At 55.0% G+C, this 22,175-nt stretch overlaps 1 protein-coding gene across 2 annotated transcripts; it reads left to right on the plus strand.

Annotated features, from left to right (window-relative positions):
• The first annotated feature begins 1,393 nt into the window (after positions 1–1,393).
• On the plus strand, positions 1,394–19,461 carry SELENON (selenoprotein N). 2 transcript variants are annotated; one of them, XM_064281498.1, is made up of 12 exons: positions 1,394–1,585; positions 2,524–2,641; positions 6,343–6,476; positions 9,407–9,619; positions 9,825–9,949; positions 10,516–10,653; positions 12,872–12,953; positions 13,351–13,539; positions 13,829–13,934; positions 14,938–15,050; positions 15,142–15,243; positions 17,028–19,461. In XM_064281498.1, exons 1-12 carry the CDS (start codon positions 1,394–1,396, stop codon positions 17,196–17,198), a joined length of 1,683 nt encoding a protein of 560 aa, XP_064137568.1. In that variant the 3' UTR covers positions 17,199–19,461. The 2 variants fall into 2 exon arrangements, with proteins under 2 accessions (XP_064137568.1, XP_064137569.1); XM_064281499.1 differs by lacking the exons at positions 1,394–1,585; positions 2,524–2,641 and adding an exon at positions 2,670–3,955.
• The last annotated feature ends 2,714 nt before the right edge of the window (positions 19,462–22,175 follow it).

The raw sequence follows: 22,175 nt of genomic DNA on the forward strand, positions 1-22,175 counted from the left end.
GGGACTGGGGATTGATCTGTGGTCTCCCAGGGTGGCACTGCTTGCTCCTCTGAGCTGAGGGTTCATATCCGGAGGCTTCTGCAGCTGCTGCCTTCTCCTGGGAGAGTGTAGACAGAGCCATCCCCTCAGGGTTCCTTGGGGCCTTGTTATAATGGAAGAGAGTCCTAGCCCAAACCAAAGGCTCCTGGGGACTTGACAGACATGAGAATATTTCCCCTGAATGCCACCAGCCTCCTTTCTCAAGGCCTCCTTGAAGCAGGTGAAGTGCTGTTCTGCGGAATATCATTCTGTCGCCATATGCCAGGTCCAGTGGAGGGGAGGGTGGCTGGAGGCTCAGAGGCGAGCCTGGCCACACACTGAGGAGCAGCCAGCAGCACCAACCCTTCGTTTCCTCCTCACCATAACCTCAGGAGAGGGCCCCTCCTGATTCCTCCTCATGGGTGAGGAAATTCGGGCCTGGGGGTGCGGAGGCTTTGGTGCTGCACCACCTGTGTGGCCTTGAACTAGAAAGCTGCTGTCACTGGCCAATCTTCGGAGGCAGGCTTCCAGTTGAACTGTGAAGGGAATGGGGCTGGACTTTTAATGTTTTTCCCTAGATGACTAAAGAAATTTTAGAAAACAGGTGGAGGGTGGCGGTGCCCACCAGGTGCTGGAGAGCAGGGAGTGGCAACCTCTGGCCTTCATCACACCTGCCCAGAGACGGGAGTGAGGAGGTGTCTCATCACAACCGCCACCAACCCCACCAACCTGGCCCCCGACCCCCGCCCCTCACTACCCCCAATCAAGCTTCAGAGTGTGCAGGATTCTCCCCACCCTCCAGCCCTAGCCCCAGTTCCCAGCCTGGAATCGCTCTCTCAGCCTCCAGCAGAGATGGGAAGCGGATACAGGAAAGAGGCACAGAGAAGGCAGGAAGGGATTGGTCTGTGAGAGCTAGGAGTGACTGCAGGGTCCTGGCATCCCCTTACGGAGGCTCACTGTGCATCAGGGTGCAGCGCCAGGCCCAGAGCGCCACCATAACCAAGGCCGACCCGCCTGCCCTGGCCTCCGGAAGAGGACCCTGTGGGCAGCAAGGGACGGCCACAGAGTCCTGGCATTCCTATATTGTCTTTACTGACTTGCTCAGCACCAATTGAGTGCCCACTGTGTGCCAAAGTGCTGCACCAGGTGCTGGGGGTGGTGCCTTGATGCCCAGACGGACAGGAACCCCTATCCCAGCCCTTCGGCCCGGCCTCGGCCCGCACAGCCCCCTGCGCCGCCCCGGGCTGCGATGCCGCCCCGCCCCGGCTGCCCAGGCCCGGCCCGCAGGGACCTCCGGGCCCGCCCCCGGCCCCGCCCGCGCCGGCCGGTTAGTCCGCGCCTCCGGCCGCCGAGGAGCCGCCGCGGAGCCGCCGCCATGGGCCGGGCCCGGCCGGGCGTGCGCGAGCCGCCCAGCCTCGGCCCCGCCGCGCCGCCGCCGCCGCCCGAGCCGCCAGGCCGCCGCGCCCGTGGCCTGGCGCTGCTCGGAGCCTTGATCGCTGCAGCCGCCGCCGCCGCCGTCGCCCGGGCCTACGTCCGCCACGCAGAGGCCCAGGCGGCCGCGCGGCAGGTCCGGCGCGCGCTCGGAGCCGGTCGGAGCGCGGGGGTGGCGGGGGGGCGGGCGTGGGGACGGGATGGAAGGTTCGGCCACCTCCTTGCAGAGGGACCAGGAACTGGGGATAGATAGGGTGGGGGTCGGGACAAGAGACAGGGATGGAAGATCCGGCCAGGGGCTCAGAGGGGGACAGGGTGAGTGGGCGGAGGGGAGGCGGCCAGGGGAGGATGGAAGGTTGACCTGGAGGAGGACTTTCTGAGGATGGGAAGGTGGCCGGTGAGTGAAGGAGTAGGAGAGAGCATTCCTATGGGTTGGGGCAAGTCAGGGGCTCCAGCTGTGCCTCTTCCAGGGGATAGGTAGGCCCTGGAGGGGGATGTGAACAGGAAGGGGCAAGGAGGACCAGGACTGACTTGGGATGGGATGACAGAGTTGGAAAGACGAAGGGAGGAAGGTGACAGGACTGGCCCTGTGTGAGGCCTGGAGGGGCCAGCCCAGAGGCCTGACTTGGACAGTGGACAGCAGCTGAAGGCACAGAGTGAAGTTGGGACCTGGGGAGTCTGGAAGGGGTACTAGGGAGCTGGGGGCAGCGGGGAGGGGCACAGGAGAGGACCATGGGGGAGAGAACAGGGTGATGCAGGGATGACTTGGCTGGAAGGAGAACTGGGGAAGATGGGACAAACCAGGAGGGGACACTTAGAGAATGGACAGTGGATGAAGGCCTAAAGTGAAGCAGGGACCAGGAGGGACTGGCGGGGAGGGGGCTGGGAGGACTCAGGGCAGTTCAGAGATGACATTTGGACAGACGGACTAAGAGGTATTGAGAGACCTCAGAAAGATGATTGGGAGGGGCCCCACCATCAACTCTCCCCTGGGGTAGGAAGCAACCACCCATTTGGGGTCAAGGAGACTTGGCCATCCAACTGGTGCTCAGGCTTGCCCTTCCTCCCAAGCAGGAATCCGCGCTGAAGGCCCTGGGGACAGAAGGCCTCTTTCTCTTCTCCTCCCTGGACACTGACCAGGATATGTACATCAGCCCCGAGGAGTTCAAACCCATCGCTGAGAAGCTGACAGGTACCAGGAGAGGCTGGGAAAGAGGGAGCCCAAGGCACTGCCCTCAGCCTCTTGGCAGCTGTGTCTTCACAGCCAAGGAGAAGCAGCAGCCTAGAGTAGGAGGAAGATTGTGGGCTTTGGTGGCTCTGGGTTCTGCCACTTTCTAGCTGGGAGCTTGGACAATCCACTTCAGCCTCCCTGAACCCGTTTTCCTCCCATGTGAAGAGAATGCCAGTTCACATTCCTTGGCCACCTCTTTGGTGGCAGACATCATCTGAAGCACGTTAGGTGTATTACCTCTTTAATCTCCACAATAGCCCTGGGAGATGGACACTATCATGCCCCCCATGGTTATAGTTGAGGAGACTGAGGCACGGGAAATTAACCAGCTGGCCCAAGCTAGAAAGGTATAGAACCAGGATTAGAACTGGAGCCACCGGGCTCCAGGATCCTACACCAGCTCGCAGCTTTGAGAATTAAGCACCTGGCTGCTAACCGAAAGACTGATGATTCAAACCCACCCAACAGTTCTGTGGGAGAAAGACCTGGCCATCTGCCTCTGTGAAGATTCCAAAAAAAAAAAACCAAACCCATTGCCATCAAGTCAATTCTGACTCATAGCGACCTACAGGACAGAGTAGAACTGCCCCACAAGGTTTCCAAGGAGCGCCTGGTGGATTTGAACTGCCAACCTTTTGGTTAGCAGCTGTAGCACTTAACCACTATGCCACCAGGGTTAACCTAGAAAACCCTGTGGGGCAGGTCTACCCTGTCATGTGGGACTGCTGTGAGTCAGAATCAACTCAGCAGCTCACAACAACAATTACTGTGTTATTACTAGGTAATAAACTCTGCTTGGGTGCCATCAGATTCCCGTTCCATTCTTGCTATGCATTTTTGCCTAGATGTAATCAGTGATTTTTTTTTTTCCCAAAGACCAGGGGCTGAGACATTCGAATGAATTATAACTTTTCTCACTGCGCCAACCCCCCCTCCCCATAACTCGGTCTCCATTTGCCTGTAACTTCCTGTGACATCCCTTAAGCTGATGAGCTGGGATGCCTACTTGTCACCCAAACTGCCTGGTGCAGGTACATCAGATGGGAAACACAAAAACAAGAGACACCAGCTGCTCTCAGCCACATAAAAGTCAAAGCCGTGATAGACTTTCTGTGTTTCAGGGCATGTGTCCGGTAGGTCAGCTGCCTGCTGGCCTGGTGACCTGTTGTCATTGCCAGAGGGGGAACATCAGGTGGAAAACGCTAATTAGCTGGAGCGGATGTGTGTCAGTGGCTCTCCGTGGCAGTCAGTTCTATCTTGAAAGCAGACAGGCAGGTAAACAGGTCATCCCCTTGTGGATCTGCTTTTCCTTCTAAGTGTTATTTTGCATACACTTCTCTGAGCGTCCACACAGGCTACTTCCTTGTCCTTTTTTGTGGCAGGAGAGCAAGAGCGTCCTCATAGTTGACATATTGGCAAAGCTTGCTAGGCTTGGGGATGCTTTTAATTTTTTTCTCAGAAATCCTGGGAGAATAATCTCTCCCTCCATTACCTCCAAGGCCACTGTGAGTGCAAAAAAGGACCAAGTGCTGGGAAATCAAAAGGCTAAAAAAAAACTCTAATCCTAGCACGAAATAGAGGCCAGTTGGTGGAATTATGAGTTTTTAATTTTCTGCATTACACAGTACTTTAAAATTTTTATAAATTGTCTACAATGAGCAAATATTACATATAAATCAGGAAATAACATTTTTATTAAAAAACCAAAGGACTGTAAAATGCTGGGTATCATTATTAATAATTATCTGTGGTAACAATAAAATAATTGAATATGCAAAGCAGACTAATCACCTTGGATTTCCTTATTGCTCCCTTCCTCTGAGGTTTCTGAGTTGCTATTTCAGGAAGTTTCGCTGCATTGACTTACAAATGCAGAGCTAACAGTGATTCTTTAGAACGGGGATTTGCATCAGGAACCACTAGGGAGCGCTAATTAAAAAGTACAGTGTCCTCATTCTAGGCCCTGAAGGTTCTGATTCCGCAGTCGGAGGTGGAATCTGGATGCCTGTAATTTAAAAGGGCTTTCTGGGTGATTCTGGTGACTCCTGGTTAAGAACTGCTTTTAATGCATTCATTCAGCCAGTCAGTCAGTCAATCAACAAACACCGAGTATTGTCTCTGTATCATAAACGGTGCTAGGCCCTGGGAGAGCAAACATGACAAGACTTACCTCTGCTTTATTCCGTCATATGCATCCAGGGGCCCCACACTTTTGAACTGGCTTCTTCTCTCCCTTAAGCCTTCATAGTCATTCCCTCCACACTTGGCAGATCGCTGAGCAAGAAGGGATCTGAGAAATCAAATTCAACCACTGTCAGTCCAGCCCCTCCTTGTACAGATGGGAACGGTGCAGCCCATGGTCCCCCAGAAAATCAGAGAGAAGCAGGGCTCCTCATTCCAGAACCAGCGCTCTTTCTCTGCGGCCAGAGATAGCCTGAATCTGTCTTTTGTTTTCATTTATGACTTTGATTCCCTTGACTGAGTTCTCTCCGAGCGACCATTGGTTTTTTCACCAGGTCCCCATGACAGGGACAGGAATGGTAGTATTGTCTCCACATTTTTCATGTACAAAAGGCAGAGAGGCTAAATGATTTGTCCCAGTTGTTATTGTCAGTTGTCGTCGATTCCAACTCATGGTGACCCCATGTGTGCAGAGTAGAACCGTGCCCCACAGGGTTTTCAAGGCTGTGACCTTTTAGAAGCAGATTTCCAGGCCTGTCTTCCCAGACTCCTCTGGGTTGGTTTGAACCACCAATCTTTCAGCTAGTAGTCAAGCACTTAACTGTTTGCGCCACCCAGCGAACTCTGGCTTGTCCCAAAGAGCCCAGGAAATGGAGCCAACCTTAACTAGGGGCTGAACAGATGATGCCTGCCCCAGTGTGTTCTCAGCTCCATGCTGCAGAAAGTGGCTTCTCTCTGTGGTGCTAGGGATTCCAGCAGCTGGAAACAACAGCTGCCTGCCTGGGTGCCCACTTTCATGTGCCCAGCACTTCTTTATGACAGACTCGGTTTGGAGAACAAAGGACATGGGGACAATTGGTAATAGCCATTCTGCAGCCAGCCTGGCCTGGTAGGAAGAACCCAGGTTGGAGACAGAAGAATTAGGTATGAGCCCCAGCTCTGTGATGCCCCACCTTGGTTAATAGTAAGACAGCTAAAGGTTATTATGGGTTTACTCTGTACAGGCCCAGAGCTAAGCACTTTACACAGATTATCTTATTTAATCCATGTAACAAGCCACTGGCCAACACTCACACAGCCAGTGAGTGGTGGGGCTGGGTTCTGAATCCAGGTCAGTCTGACTCAGAGCCTGTGAGAACATAGGACTTGAGAGCTTATCTTCCCGCAGAAGAGGGTCGTGGTTGAGTGTGGGTTTGAATCCTTACTCATCCACTACCTAGCTGTGTAACTTTGGGGAAGTCACTTCACCTCTCTGAGCCTCCACTTTCTCCTTTGGGAACCAGAGTTGGCCATAATATTATCTCCCTCACAGGGCTATTGTGAAATTAAAATGTGGTAAATATTGTGTGTTATTTTGGTGCTTGTTAATTCCACCCCCTGCCAACCCTGGCACCCTTAATCACTAGGCCAGTGTGGGCACCCAGAGAGAAGCGAGGCCCTGCAGCCTGAGTACAGGGCCTTCAGCGATCTGTGTCTCTTAGGGTCAACTCCTGCGACCAGCTATGAGGACGAGGACCTGCCCCCTGACCCCAGTGAGGAGACGCTGACCATAGAGGCCCGATTCCAGCCTCTGCTCCCAGAGACCATGACCAAGAGCAAAGATGGGTTCCTGGGGGTGAGTTGGGGGTGGGCAGGACAAGGCCCCATGGGCGGGGCACAGACAGCAGCCTGGATCATTGGATCACTCACCTCCTGCACTCAGTCTGTCCGTTGTTCCTTCCCTCCTTCCTTCCTTCAGCTGCCCATTGAGTGCCCACTGTGCCCAGCCTGGGGGTTAGAAGTAGGGCGATGTTGTCCTTGCCCCCCAGCACAAACTCTAGCGGGAGAGGCAGGAGAGAAGCAGGAGCTCCTAACCTGGGCAAGTAGGGGAAGCTGGGATGATGTCCTGGAGGGAGTGACAAGTGACAGAGACTAAAAGATGAGCAGGGCTTAGCCTGGTGACAGCAGGGAAGGAATAGCTAGTGCAGGGGCTACGTCACAGGTTATAATGATGACTTGCTGCAAGTCTCTGTCCCCGCAGGCCATGAGTTTCTTGGCGACAAGGCCCATGTCTCACTCGTCAGTGCACCCCAGCCACTAGCCCAAGGCCTAGCCCCTGCTCTGCTGTGCTCAGATGATCTAAGTCTGAGAGTCAGCCCCTGGCAGGGGGCTGAAGGGTGGGAGGGCTTCCGAGAAGGCAGCCCCCTCTACTCACTCTTCCCACGGGAGGTAGACCATTGGATCTTTACCAGCCTTCCCCTTCGCACGGCCCTTGGACAAGGTGTCATACCTGTCCCAGGCCCTGAGCATCCCAGCCCTCCTGCCTTTCTTCCAACTGTGAGCCTTCTCATATGCCACTCCATCCCTTTGCCTAGTGCATACCTACTCAGCCTTTATATCAGCTGACGTGGCTTCATCATGAACACAGGCCAGAAGGCAGAAAGTGCCAGGCCTGGTCAGGCGAGGACTGGACTCAGGGCACGTGGGGCACGTGTGGGGGCATCCTGACAAGCAGGGCTGGAAGGGAAGTTGCCTGACTACAAAGGGCCTTGGTTGCTGGGCTTGGGGCTTGGTTCTGTAGAGCAAGAGCCATGGCTGATTCTGAAGTAAGAGAGTTCCCTCATCAGACCTGTGCTTCCCAGGCTGGTGGCTGGCACGGGGGGTGGGATGCTGGGGAGAGGCGGGAGGCAAAGGAGTCCAGAGCCAGGAAGGCCAGTTCCTGGGTGCGGGGGAGGAGGTAGGAGGCTTGGGGGTGGCAGCAGTGATGGAGCAGAAGGGCAGAGGGATGATGGGAAATGAAAGGGTGGGGTGGGGTGGGGTGGGGCAGGGCTACTGATGGAAAGTGGTGGGAGGAGTTGGGGTAACTCCTGGGCATCTGACTGATAACCAGAGGGGAGTGGGTCTGGTGGCAAGAGAATGAGATCAGCTTGGACGTGTTGAAGTTGAGGTACCTGGGGGACATCCAGGTGGAGGGTCCAGCAAGTGGTTTGAAACACAGGTTTGATCTTGCACAGAAAGATCTGGGGGTGGCCATGGGTTGGGTGGTGATGGGTTTGGGTGGATTTGGGGGTGATGGGCCCAGAACAGTGGTTAAAGTATGGGAGCAGATGAGTCACCCACAGAGCAGTGAGCGGGGGCTGGGGGGGGTGGTGGGAGTTAGGGCAGGTACCTCGGGCGCACCTGCCTTTATGTGGGGAGACAACAGGAGCAGAGCTACACAGAGCCTGGCTCCCTTCTCCAGCAGCTCCCTGCATAGGGTGGCCAGCTGTAAACAGGGTCCAGCAAGCGAGCGAGTGAGGGGCTGGCGGGTAGGTGGGCAGGCAGGCGCGCAGCGTGGCCCTGCACAACCAGCCCTGCTCTGAGAACCTGCTTGTTAAATCCCTCGCAGTGGGAGCTCGTGGCTCTTCCTTCCTGCTGCCTCCCACTTCCCACTGAGCCTGGGGCCGCAGCTGCTATGGAGGTGGGGAGGGCTGGGAAGCCTGCTGCTGCCAGGCTCCCTGGCTCCCTGCCAGCCCCCTGGGGCTCCCTGGGGCTGCTCCCTTGAGTGGGCAAGGTACTCACTGCCTGGTGGCTGATACCTTGTGAGGGACCACCTCCTACCTGCACCCCAGAACAGCAGGGAGTGGCTTCTGAGGGTAGAGCTTTTACAGAAGGGCCCTGCTCGCTCCAGGGTCGTGCCTCTGCCCAGGCTGAGGTGTGGGCAGCCCTATCAGTTTCCAGTGCTCATTATCTCCTGCCCGTTGATTCATCAGACAGAACAGGTGGGCTACTGATGAGGAAAAGGGCTTCGGGAGGCCTCTTGCCACGAGTGCACAGCCAGTGTGCAGCAGGCAGCCCTGGAAGTGGGGGTCCTCTCCAGAGTGGCCTTCCCCTTCCTCTGTGGTCTCACCCTGCTCTTGACCCTAGAGATTTCACCCCTTCCTCATCAAACTTAGCTCCAGATCCAAACTCTGACTTCCTCAGTAGGACTGTCAGCCTCCAGGGAGGGATTAAGAGCAGAATTCTAGGCTGGGGGTAGGGGAGAAGAAGCCAAGCAGGGCTGTGGCACAAGGGCTTGGTCTTTGTCCTTGGGCTTGTGCAGAGGAGTGGGAGCAGGAACACGTACGGCCTGGGAGCCCTCTGACTGGGAAGTAGCAGAAGCAGTCAGAGGGCTGGGGCAGGGGAGAGGGACATGAGCCTGGGCTCTGGCAAGATAACGCCAAGGATGTGTCCCTCGGGCTTCCTTTCTTCCCTGGGCTCATGGGCTGGCTCAGGGTTTGAACAAGACTCCACCCACTCACGGGCCACATCACCACCAGCTGCCATAGAGTCAACATCGACTCATTGGGACCCCATGTGTGTCAGAGTAGAACTGTGCTGCATAAGGTTTTCAATGGCTGATATTTTGGAAGTAGATCATCAGGCCTTTCTTCCAAGGTACCTCTGGGCGGAGTCGAACCACCAACCTTTTGGTTAGCAGCCGAGGACGTTAACTCTTCACACCACCCGGGGGCTCCTACTCATGGACCAGGGGACCCCAAAGTCATGGTTGCCAGTGTCGTAAACTTTGGCTTTCCCCTGCCCCAGGTTTCCCACCTGGCCCTGTCCGGCCTCCGTAACTGGACCACCGCAGCCTTGCCAAGTGCAGTGTTTGCTGCCCGCCACTTCCGGCCCTTCCTCCCCCCTCAGGGCCAGGTTGGGCTGGGCGAGCCCTGGTGGATCATCCCCAGCGAGCTGAGCATCTTCACCGGCTACTTGTCCAACAACCGCTTCTACCCACCACCACCCAAGGGCAAGGAGGTGAGGGCAGCCTGTGGTGAGACCTGGGGCCCCTCTGCCCCTGCCCAAGTCCAACCAGGGGCCCCCTCCCCGGCTGCACCTGGAGCCCCAGCATAAGCCCTGCCTCCTCCCTGGCCCCACCCCAGCAGGCCCCTGGGTCTCTCTCCTCCTGGGTCTCTCCTTTCCTGGGCCAGCAGGCCAGCCTGGTCTCCACCCTCTCTGCCAGGTCATCATCCACCGGCTCCTGAGCATGTTCCACCCTCGGCCTTTTGTGAAGACCCGCTTCGCCCCCCAGGGTGCTGTCGCCTGCCTGACAGCCATTAGCGACTTCTACTACACAGTGACGTTCCGGTGAGTGGTCCTCACAGCCCCCCATCCTTGCCTCTCACCTGGGCCTGGGACTCCAGGGCACCAGGGGAACCTCAGGAAGGGAACGGCACTGGGAGGGGCCAGACTCGAAGCCCCGAGCTTCACCACTTAGCACCCCGTGGTCTTGGGCGAGCACCTTTGGCTCTCTGAACCTCAGTTTCCTCCTAGGGCATGTGAGGGTTCAGTGAGAGGAGGCGTGAAAGGTGCTTAGCCCAGGCCTCATGGCCATGATTGTGTCACCAGCACAGAAGGGGGGTGAACGATACCTGCGATACCAGGTCACACACATACTAGAGAGGCTGTGGGAGCCCAGAGAAGGGTCAAGGCATGGCTTCTGGAGAAGGCAGCCTGCAGGCTGGGCCTTGAAGGATGGGCAGCATTGGAGGGTTTGGTCCCCTCTCCCTGCTCCACACACCCTCCTTTCTCCCCCTCTCCCGACCTGATAGTCTGGCCTCCTTCGCCAGGTTCCCAGCCTTTGAGGGAGGAAGTGGGAGGGTTGAGTCTGGCTCAGCAGGGGATCTGCTCACAGCTGGGCGCTTTCCCCACAGGATCCATGCGGAGTTCCAGCTCAGCGAGCCACCGGACTTCCCCTTCTGGTTTTCCCCTGGCCAGTTCACCGGGCACATCATTCTCTCCAAAGACTCCACCCATGTCCGCGACTTCCGACTCTTTGTGCCCAACCACAGGTAGGCGCCCTGGCCCAGCCCTGGCACCCTGCTTTAATCTGCCCCCCTTCCTCAGTTCCAGGAGCTCAGAAGCAAGGGGTCCCCAGAGGGCCCTGCAGTTGGAGGCTGTTCCTTTGTTCCCTAGAGCCACCCTTCTTGGAAGTGACCTGGACCCCCTCTTGGAGGGCCCACAGCTGTTGCTCCCCACCCAGAGGCAGCAGAAGTAATCATTCCATCATCAGTTCCTCAGGCGCTGTGTGGACCAGGTCCTCTACTCTGCCTAGAACCCAGTGCAGCTACAAAGAGACCCTTCCTGAAGCTGATGCCTCCCTGCCCTCATACTGCTGACAGGCAGACCTCAAAAACACCCATAACCACAGCCTGCTCTCACTACCCTAGGGGAAGCCAGCATATGGGCAGGGACCTGGCTGGTTGGGACCCAAGAAGACTTCCCAGAGGAAGCGACATCTGAGCAGAGACCTGGGGGATGAGGAAGGTTAGCTATACAAAGGTGCTACCCTCAGCCTTCAGGTGCTACCACAGAGCCTCAAAGGGGCTTCTGGGATGAGTCATACCAGCCTCCTGCCTGCCTTCATGGCCTGCTCAGGGTCAGTCACCTGTTGGGGGAGCAGGGAACCCAGAAAACCTAGTTTCAGGTTTTCTAGATTCCTCCCCAACAACAAATGGCCACATATTGAGCCTGAGTGGCTTAGCGCACTCCTTGGAAACTCTGTGTGGCAGTTCTGTTCTGTCCTATAGGGCCGCTGTGAGTCGCAATCGACTCAACGGCAGTGGGTTTGGTTTTTTTTTTTTGGCTTAGTGCAGGGGCTGGACCTGGGCTGGGAGCCAGAGGCCCATAGTTAAGCCTTGGGCTTGGCACCAGTGGGGTCTGTGGCTGTGAGCAAGATCCTGGCCCTCTCCAGGTCTGTCTCCTCATCTGCCAGATGGGGGGCTGACTCCTGGCCTATCTCACCTACAGGATAGCCTAGAGGGGACAGCTGCGCCAGGCCAGTGGTGTCACGAGAGAGGTGCAGGGATGCGGACAGCACTGAGTGACACTGCCAGATGGGGTGATACCAAAATCAGGGGGTGACACCAAAATGACTGTCGATAAAATTTTTGTGCAGTGTTTCAGTAGAAATTTGTTATTTTTTATAAAAATATCCCTGTAGTTATAAGAACAAAAAATTTTTTCCTAAGGCCAGCTTACATGTGACAATATACTTACAAGGTTAAAACTCTATGCTTATTTACCTTTTGAACCCTCTAATAAGTCTGGTCAGAGCTGTTATTATTACCCAATTACAATGACACTTCGAATCACGTGGTTTTGTCTGCCTCATGCTATAAGCATGTGCTGTTGTTTTCGTTGCTGCTGGGGTTTTTACAGTTGTTGATTTTGTCAAATTTTCTGGTGTTTTAGCTACAATACTGTGGTAATTAGCATGGGGGGGGGTGATACCAACCCTAGTGATGCCACTGCCCCCAAGGAGCAGGCGTGGCTTCCTCTCCCTCCCTGAGAAGGCAGGGCAGGGGCATCCTGGGCCAAGGGGGAAGTCCAGCTCCACTCCTCCTCCCTCCTTTGTGTGCCTTGGGGCCCAGCCCAGGGCTGAGGATGAGGCTGGCCACCAGGCACATCTGCCTCCAACCCAGCATTATTGAGATGGGCCAGAGGGGAAGGTGTCCTGGACTGGATGAGATGGAAGGAGAGAGGGGCAAATGAGCAGCTCTAAGACCAGCTGCCATGGACCCATGTCTTAGGACCAGGCAGTAGGGACTCCCAGCTCACCTCGCCCAAGGTGACGTTGATCGGTTGTCAGTCCTGGAGCTCCCCCATGTGGTAGATCTGTAGATTGCATGTGATTAGAACAGGTTTCCTGCAGTCTGGAGGAGGCCAGCACAGGAAGGACAGTGCCTCAACAAGGCGTTCACCATGTCTGCCTCAAAGGGTCATGGGTGACACATGACACGTGATGTTAAAGTCCTCTGAACTGTAAAAGTGGAGGGTGATGTTGGGGTACCCTTAGGGAGAGGCAGTCTGAGGAGAGGGAGGGGCCCTGGCTCTGCAGCTGGAATACCCCTTACTGAGCCTCAGTGTCCTCATCTGTAAAGTGAGGACAAGAATTGTATCGAGACTTCAGCCTGTTGTGCACACTCAGTGAGATGAAGCCTAGTACCTGGTTAATGGCTTTTGATGACATTCTGCTCTCGCCACCCCCCTCTCTCATCCATGTCCCAGGTCTCTGAACGTGGACATGGAGTGGCTGTATGGGGCCAGTGAGAGCAGCAATATGGAAGTGGACATTGGCTACATACCCCAGGTGAGCGTACAGGTGGTCCCTGGCCAGGCAGGAAGATGGGCCTCAACTACAGGGCCCTGCCGCAGGGCCACTCAGCTTCCTGTAGCAGAGCCCAGCTGGCTAGGAACTCAGGACAGCCCAAGGTGGAGGACACAGCCCCTGGATTTCTGGAAGCCATATGTTCCTACACACAGTGCCCAGGGTCTGACTGGGGCCTCAGGAAGCAACCAACAATAGAAGGAGCCCTGACTGGGCACTCTGGCTCTGTCCCTGACTCACTGCATAACCCTGACCAAGGCCTTGCCCTTCCCTGGGCCTCAGTCTCCCCATCTCTACAATGGGCAAGGGTCTCTCAGGGCCCCCTTGAGTATTCTCACCCAGCTTTGAGACATCCCTCACCCACTGACCTCTGGCGCAGATGGAGCTAGAGGCCACGGGCCCCTCAGTGCCCTCCGTGATCCTGGATGAGGATGGCAATGTGATCGACAGCCGCCTGCCCTCAGGGGAGCCCCTCCAGTTTGTCTTTGAAGAGATCAAATGGCAGCAGGAGCTGAGCTGGGAGGAGGCTGCCCGGCGCCTGGAAGTGACCATGTACCCCTTCAAGAAGGTGAGGCTGGGCAGGCGGGTGGGCAGGGGTGACGACAGCCACTGGTGGGGGGCGTGCTGGGGTCAGGGTCTATGGTGCTGAGGCTGGGATTTTGGGGGCATCAGGTGGGTACAGGGATGCTGGAATACGTGAGCAGCTTGCTGCTGAGGGCATCTCCTGACAGGGCCCAGCCTCGTGCCAGGGAAGCCCTCCCCCATTCCCTGCCACACACACACATACACTACATACTCAGAGCCCCTGAATGGGACCTGGACCCAGACAGCTTTTCTCTTTCTCGGCTTGGCCCCAGGTCAGCTACCTGCCATTCACTGAGGCCTTCGACCGAGCCAAGGCTGAAAACAAGCTGGTGCACTCGATCCTGCTGTGGGGGGCCCTGGATGACCAGTCCTGCTGAGGTGAGGGAGGCCAACAAGTTCCAAGAAGGGGTGGGGAGGAGACTTCACACTTTTGGGGTATAAGAGGTGCCAAGCAATGGGGGATTCGGGATTACATATACAGGGTCGGGGGAGGATTGAGGGGTTTCTGTGCTGGATGCATAGAAAGACCCCTGACAGACTGAGTTCAAGTCCCAGCTCAGCCATTTCCACTACCCCTCACTACTCCTGAAAAAACTGAGGGTCAGTTTTTTCAGCAGTACAAAGCAGGTAACATACCTACCCTCACTGTGAGAACAGTTATGAAAGTGCCCTGTACTCTGTAAAGTGGTATCCATGCGTAGGAGAGAAAATAACCTCCGAGGCTGGCCTTGCATTCAGCCAAGGCCTGCTAAGTGCAAAGTTCTCTGGGTACCCAGCAGTGGGTACAGGATGGCCTTACCCAGTCACTCATCAAACACATTCTGGACACCTGCTGTGCCCAGCCCCAGGCTAGGTGCTAGAGTGCTGCTGCCAGGAAGTCAGAAGAAACCCCTGCCCTCAGGAGTGTACAGTGTAGTGCAGAAGCCAGGCACTGAGTAATGACAAGTGCGTTGAGTGTTACGCAAGGCGAGGTCCAGGTAGCCACGAGAGTGTTACTGGGGGCAATCAGGGAAGACATTTAAATTGAGACTTTGAAGGATGAGTAGGAGTTTGTCAAGTGACAGGAGGAAGAGTGTTTCAGATGATGGGAACAGTCTGTGCAAAGGCCCTGGGGCACAGAGTTCCATGGATTTAAAAAGCTGTCACTGTCTATAAGTCCCTGAGCCGGGTGAACCCCATACCCCAAATCTCAACCTAGGACATCCATATGTTATTGTTGTTCATCACGGCTACCACTTATTCAGCACCTACTATGTGGCAGGCTGCAGAGACCAATCTACAGCCCAGGAGGTTTATCCAAAGCAAAATTGTTGCTGACTGAAAACCCCAGTAAGACATTTGGGACACCTCACCTTTCTTGCCTTGGCCTCTCCCTGAACAGGTTCAGGGCGGACTCTCCGGGAGACTGTCCTGGAGAGTTCGCCCATCCTCGCCCTCCTCAATGAGAGCTTTATCAGCACCTGGTCCCTAGTGAAGGAGCTTGAGGACCTGCAGGTGAGTGGGCAGGTGGGTAGGGTCCCTGCGAGAGCCCATAGGACAATGGTGGGGGTTGAGGTGTCAGGACCATGCCCAACTGTCCCCACAGAACAGCCAGGAGAACCCATCCCACAAGAAGCTAGCTGGCCTGCACCTGGAGAAGTACAGTTTCCCGGTGGAGATGATGATCTGCCTGCCCAATGGCACCGTGGTAGGCAACCCCACCAGCCCAGCCCAGCTCGGGCCAGGTGCCGGGGGCAGAGGGAGCAGCAAGCGGCACGGTTCACAGACTTTGTCAAGCTTTGGGCTGGCTCTACCTCTTCTTGGCTACAAAACCTTGAGCTAATCTCTTAACCGATTTGGGCCTCGCTTATCCCCATCTATAGGGTAGGAATTATAATGCCCACTTTGCCTGCCTCGTACAGGTGTTTGGAAGCTCCCATCAGCACTTTGAAGACCACGTAGCAATGGGCACAGTTAATACGTTCCCGTGTGGAACAGACAGGTTCAGTGGATAGAAACTGGAAGGGAAGGCTCACCTCAGACCATTGCAGTCAGCCCTGAGGTGAAAGGAGCAGGGAGGAGATAGGCAGAGGATTCCAGGGGCCATCCTGGGAGAGGACCATAGCCCGAGCCAAGGCTCAAGACCCTATGTCTCCTCAGGGCCCCTTACTCAGCGCTCATTACGTCATGTCATCGGCTCCTCACCACAACTTTGAGAAAGATGACCATGAATGCCGGTTTTACAAACAAGGCAACTCAGGCTCAAAAAGTACAGAGACTTGGCTAAAGTTGTACCACGTTAAAAAGGGCAGCAGGCCTGTGAGGCTCAGGATCTCCTGCTCTTCTGGTTGAAGCTGCCCCTGATCCTTTAAGCCCCAAGCCAACCATGGGTTGGTTAGTGTGGGACTAAGGGCTGTAGGGGTGGTGGCCAGGTTCCCCAGGACCTCAGGGCAGGGAGCAGTGTAGGAGCAAGAGCTGGGGCTGGCTGGGGAGATGTGCTCAGCGAGTGCTTGTTGGAGAGGAGGCACCAGCCAGGAGGCTTCTGCTGTCCCAGGCTCAGGGTAAGGAGTGCAACCCGGGAGGAAGGGCCCGAGGGAGAGCCAGCCAGCTGCCCATGCGCACTGACAGCTGCCACGGTGGGACCAGGACAGGGCCCTGGGGCCAGGGAGATGAGCAGACAGGGTTGGGCCATGAGAACCCCATCTATCATGCTTTCTTTCAGTCGTTGTTTATATTATTTGCTTGCTCACTCGTTGACTCATGTGTCCATTTCCTGGGCACCTACTCTGTGCCAGGCCTCTGCAAAAAGATAAAGACATGGCCCTGCCCTTCAGGAGCTCACTGGCTAGAGCAGTAGATGGGGAAGCAGGCCCTTCAAGTGTCGGGGGCATTTTGAGGGAAGTGAGTATGGAGTTCAGGAGTCAGAAGAACAGAGGAGAGAGGAGTCAGTTGTTTTTTTTTTTTTTTTTGGTGGGGGAAGGTAGCAAGGAGTCAGGAGACCTGTGGCACAATGGTTAGGTGCTCAGCTACCAATAGAAAGGTTGGTGGTTCAGACCCACGCAGTGGCTCTCTGAAAGCCCTGGTGATTTGTTTTTGTAAAGATTACAGCCTAGGAATTCCTATGGGGCTGTTCTACCTTGTCATATGGGGTTGCTGTGAGTCGGAATGGACTCAATAGCACCTAATAGCACCAAAGCGAGGAGTAGCAGAAAAGATGGCATTACAAGACGCCAGGTTTCCACCTGGTGGGTGGGTGTGGAAGAGCTCTGGTCAGAAAGCCCTGAGCAAGCAGCCGGAAGACAACAGCCTGCCTTTAGGTGGGATTCGGGAAGGGCTTGTAGCTACGGCTGCTTATCTGTGATCTCGCAGCAAGGAAAGTCGGGGCCTGTGAGGGGCCCCTTCTTCCAAGAGAGCATGCGTGGGCGGGCAGAGGAGGGGCCCAGTGAGCTGGGGTGGCCCCTCCCCTGCTCTCCTGACCCACCCTCCTCCCAGGTTCACCACATCAACGCCAACTACTTCCTGGACATCACCTCCATGAAGCCCGAGGATGTCGAGAGCAACGTCTTCAGCTTCTCATCCAGCTTTGAAGACCCGTCCACAGCCACCTACATGCAGTTCCTGAGGGAAGGGCTCCGACGAGGCCTGCCCCTCCTCCAGCCCTAGTGTGCCCACCAGGCCAGTGGGAGCCAGGCTGCCTGGGGGATCTGGAAAGAAGGACCTCCAGCCCTGACAGACAGGCCTCTAGCCCCTCCCACCCCAGAGCCAGAGTGGTCCTTGGCACATTTGACTTTAGACACTCCCACTCCCAGCTCACTCTTAGGCAGCCTTGTGGGGTCTGAGGTCAACTAAGGGTGGCCATCCCAGCTTTGCCCAATGACAGTGAGCAGACAAGGGGTACCTGGGCTGGCTGGTAGGGTAAGACTCCGGCTTGGGCTGCCACTCTCTCCCCTTCCCTACCCATCTGGCCCTGGACCTCACCACTCAGTCATACAGTCCAGGCCCTTGTGGGGTGAAGAGTAAGGAAGAGTGAATTCTAGGGAGAGTGGGCCGCCCCTCTGTCCTTACTTTCACCCCCTGCCCAAAAGAAGCATTAAGAAATCGGGGCCCAGGGGAGCCAGGCTGCCAAGGAACAACTCCTGTTTGTCTGGTGCCTTCCTTCCTGGCCATACCCTGGCTGCCCTCCTGGTCCCAATGTCCCCAGCCTTCTGGAGCCCCTGGGTAAAACTAGGGTCACTCCCACCCTTCAGAAGTTATATGGTACCGCCTGCTGTTCCCCAAGTTTGGGACTTGCCACTTCATCTGACCTAATGATGGGACCCCAGAACCTTATCTCATGACCTAAGGGAGGCCAGCTGCCTGGGGAAGTTTACTGTAAAGTAGGCTTCTGCCCTTAGCAAGGGGAACGAGCATGGGGCCCCTGAGGCCCAGGGCTAAGGCACCCCCACCACCTACTCCAGCACAGTCACAGAAAGACTGCTGGAGCCAGCGTCCCTCAAAATGCCTCCTGCCCCTCAACTTCATAGAAGTGCAGTCCAGCCAAAGGACTCTGCTTCCCCTAGAGCCGGTGCTGTCCCGTCCATCCAGGGCTGCCCCCCAGCGTGTCCGCCAGTGACTCTTCTTGTGGCAGTCCATGTCCTGAGCCACTGACCACAGCCAGTCTTTTTTATATATGCCGAAAATGTTTCTATGTGAACTTTCTCACAGTTAGTATGTATTTTTGATAACCCCAGTGCTGAGGAGAAAGAAGGAAGTGATGGTTTCCCCAAGCAACTGCCCCATGACAGCTGGGTCTGAAATCCTAGATGGACCCAGTTTGATGTCTTTGCAGTAGCACCTCTGGGAAGAAACCTCTCTTCCGTCTCGTCTTCCGGCTTTTTAAAACATTCCTCAGAGGATCAGTGCATACTCAGACCTCTCCTTGTCCTCCACTCAGGCCCACAAGGGGCCTCTGGGCTTTTATGGGGACCTTGGGGCCAGGCCACACCCCCAGCCCTCAGGCCAGGGGCTCGCTCTTAAACCTGGCAGAGGAAGAACAGACATTTCATCTCTGATATGCCAAGTTCCCGTTTGCCCTCGAAGTGTCCACATTGAGGCTTCCTTACAGCTAGTGTTGGTCTCAACTGTGTATCAAATGAAAATGTAGCCAGTCATCAGGAGCCTTCTCTATCCAAGGCACTTTGCTGAGATTACATGTATTTCTCATTTCATCCTCCCAGCAAACCTGCAAGGTGGATGTGACTTGTTCCCATTTTGTAGATGAAGAAACTGAGGCTCAGGGAAGTGAAGTGACTTGCACAAGATTACTTAGAGTGTTAGATTCAAAGTCACATGTGACTCCAAAGCCTGTATCTTGTTTTGGGGGTGTTTTGTGCTGCATCCCCACCTCTCCCCCCTGCCTGTTTTCACTGAGGTGGAATGGAAAGTCTTTCAAGCCAAAATGTCTCAGTCCCCTCTGATCTCAGATTAAATGAGGCAGGAGCCAGCAAGCTCAGCCAGGCTTTGCGTCCTGGGAGGCAGTGCTATCTGGGCCCCTTACAGGGAGGGAGGGCAGCTTCACCTATCTCAGTGGCTCCACCATCTCATTAGAGGTGGGTGACAGTAGCCCATCCAATGAGCCACCTAATGTCATCAGAGGGACCACCCAGCATCAGCAGAGACTCAGTCTCCCCACCTCAGCAAGCCCTCACCATCATGCTGCTCCAGCAGGGCCGAGTCCACACGGAGTGACCCTTGTCCCATGGCCTCCAGGCCTGCCCTGCTTTCCCGTGAAGGCATTGATTTATTAGGCTTTGTGCCTCCTCAACGGATGCCTCCATCTGTCCCCTGCTATGCCTTGAGGCACATGGTAGGTGAGGGCCTCCAACTGCCCTCTTGTGGTCCCTCTGCTGTCCCCAACATGTTGTATAATAAAATTGGAGAGACTGTGGTGGTTCTGAGTGCTTTTCCTTTGAGCAAGGTGTTCATTCTGCCCTTCCATGGTCGGACTCCCCTGTTGAGCTTGGCTTGGCACATGGAGTCACTTGTCTAAAATAAGTTTGTGATGGTACAAAGATGGCATCTCACGGACTAACTACAGCCAGTGGATAGTGGCTGCCTGGTGCTCTGTGTTGAGAAAGATTCTGAAGTCAAACCCAGTGTCTCAGGGTGGGTTCCCTGGGAACAGATCCTGAGACAGGCATTAGGGTACATGGGATTTTTTGAGTGAGTGCACTTCAGAAAAAACCTATGAAAGGAGTGAAGCTGTGTAGGGAAGGGAAAAATGCTGAGCAGCAGTAGAGTCTCAAACCTAGCCCCGGCCTAATTTGCAGGGAAAGGGCCCCAGAGCATACACCACACCGCAGCTGAGGCATTGAGCCAGCCTTTTGTCCCTGTATCAGTCATTGGCTTCAGAGTAGAGTAACTTCCCAGGCTACGGGGGCTCTATCCTCCTTCCAGCCAAGGGCAATTTTCTTGAGAAAAATCCGGTTCAGCTGGGAAATGGGTTCGCTGGCTGGGTAAAGGCATCTGGCGGGGGCGTGGGAGGGGCCCAGAACAGCATCTACCACACCCAGGCTAGAGTGCTAGGGTGGGTTTGCAATATCCATGGCCCAGGAGTGGGGAAGCAACTTTTGTGGGGGTGTGTGTGTTTTAGGTGAAAGTTTACAGCTCAAGTTAATTTCTCATTCAAAAATTTATATATTATTTTGTGACATCGGTTGCAATCCCCAAAATGTGACAACACAGTCCCTCTTTCCACCTCTTTCCCTGTGTCCATTCCATCAGTTCCTGCCCCTTCTTGCCTTCTCATCCTGCTGTTGGACAGGAGCTGCCCATTTGGGCTCATATATCTGAATGAACTAAGAAACATGTTCCTCATGTGTATTTTTGTTTGTTTTATAGTCCTGTCTCATCTTTGTCTGAAGAGTGGGCTTCGGGAATGGTTTCAGTTATGGGTTAACAGCGTTCAGGGACCATAGTTTCAGAGGTTCCTTCAGTCTCTGTCAGACCATTAAATCTGATCTTTTTACACGAGTTTGAATTCTATTCTACATTTTTCTCCTCATCTGTCCAGGCCTCTCTGTTGTGTTCCCTGTCAGGGCAGTCATTGGTGGTAGCTGGGCACCATCTACTTCTTCTGGTTTCTGGCTGGTGGAGTCTCTGGTCCATTTGGTCCTTTAGTCCTTTGGGCTAGTATTTTCCTTATGTCTTTGTTTTCTTCATTCTCCTTTGGGGAGCAACAATTAATCCAACAAATATGCCATTCTGGAAGTCAACTTTTGTCCTTTGAAACATGGTAGGGATCAGGTGGGACAATCTCTGAGGTGTCTGGCCAGGAGCAGCTACATTATTTGTAAGGCCCAGTGCAAAATAAGAGTCCAGTGCAAAATTAAAATGTGGGTCCCTTGTTAAAAAATTAATAATTTCAAGCTGGTGATAGCAGAGCATTAAACTAACCATGAGGTCTTTCTGAGCATGGGCCTTTATATGACCGCATAGGTTGTTGGTCCAAAAAGCTGACCCCGTTCCTAGCAGATTGGGATTGCTGGCTTTGGGACCAAGGAGCCAGGCATCGCCCTGTGCTGAGGACAGAGGAGATCAGACCATGAGGGTTCAGGCACAAAGAGGGACTGGGTTACTGAGCACGGAAGGAATGTGGGGGCCCCTCTGAATCTATTTCCCAATACCTATGGTGTCTTTACATCTATCTACCCATAAAAAAAAAAAAAAAAATTTTTTTTTTTTCACCCATACCATCAACAAATTCTCACTGAGGCCTGCCCTGAGTCAATGGGGATATAGCCGGACCTTGAATGTGTATAAGGAGCCCTGGTGGCACCGTGGCTAAGCTGACCATCAACAAGTTCTCACTGAGGCCTGCCCTGGGTCGATGAAGATATAGCTGGGCCTTGTAGGCACAATGGTAAAGAACTACTAAACAAAATGTCGGCAGTTCGACTCCACCAGCCGCTTCCTGAAAACCCTATGGGACAGTTCTACCGTTGTGTACGGTCGCTATGAGTCGGAATCGACTCCCAACAACGGGTCAACGTGAGAGAGAGAGAGAAATACATAAAGGCTAAAAATAGAAGAAAGCGACAAGCACTGGAGAGCAGGAGTCAGAGGAACGACAGGCTCATTTCAGCCGGCGAGAAAGTCTTTGTGAAGGAGGCACTGACATGGACCAGAGTGGAGGGTAGGGGATGTACAGCGGGAGACAGACGAGGAAAAGAAGGGAAAGCGGAAAGACAGGACTTGAATGGGAAGCATGAACTGTGAAGGGGCTAGATGAGGCGCGGCAAGCACCAGCCCCAGAGGGCCGTGAACGCCGGGTGAAGATTTTTCAGTTTGCAGTAGGGGTGGGGCACCAAACGCTTAGGAGTCGGAGCAGCGACAGACCCCTCGGCTTCCAAGCTTTCAGACGCCGTATCCGGACTAAACTTGGAGAGAAGCAAAGAGGCGGAAACCAGCGGGGTGATGCAGCCAATCAGATCTCGGGCTCTCCAAACGCAGCGAGCGTTCGCCCTGTGCTCAGAGCCGCAGGTGGGGCTTGGCCTCGAAGGGGCGTGTCTCCCCTCCAGATCGGCACGTGCCACTGCCTCCAGCCCGGGCCACGCAGAGGCAGCGCTCGCCCTGCCCCAGGGGTGGGCCCGCCACTGAGGG

Source organism: Loxodonta africana, chromosome 3, assembly GCF_030014295.1.
Source record: "Loxodonta africana isolate mLoxAfr1 chromosome 3, mLoxAfr1.hap2, whole genome shotgun sequence".
Lineage (NCBI taxonomy): Eukaryota > Metazoa > Chordata > Mammalia > Proboscidea > Elephantidae > Loxodonta > Loxodonta africana.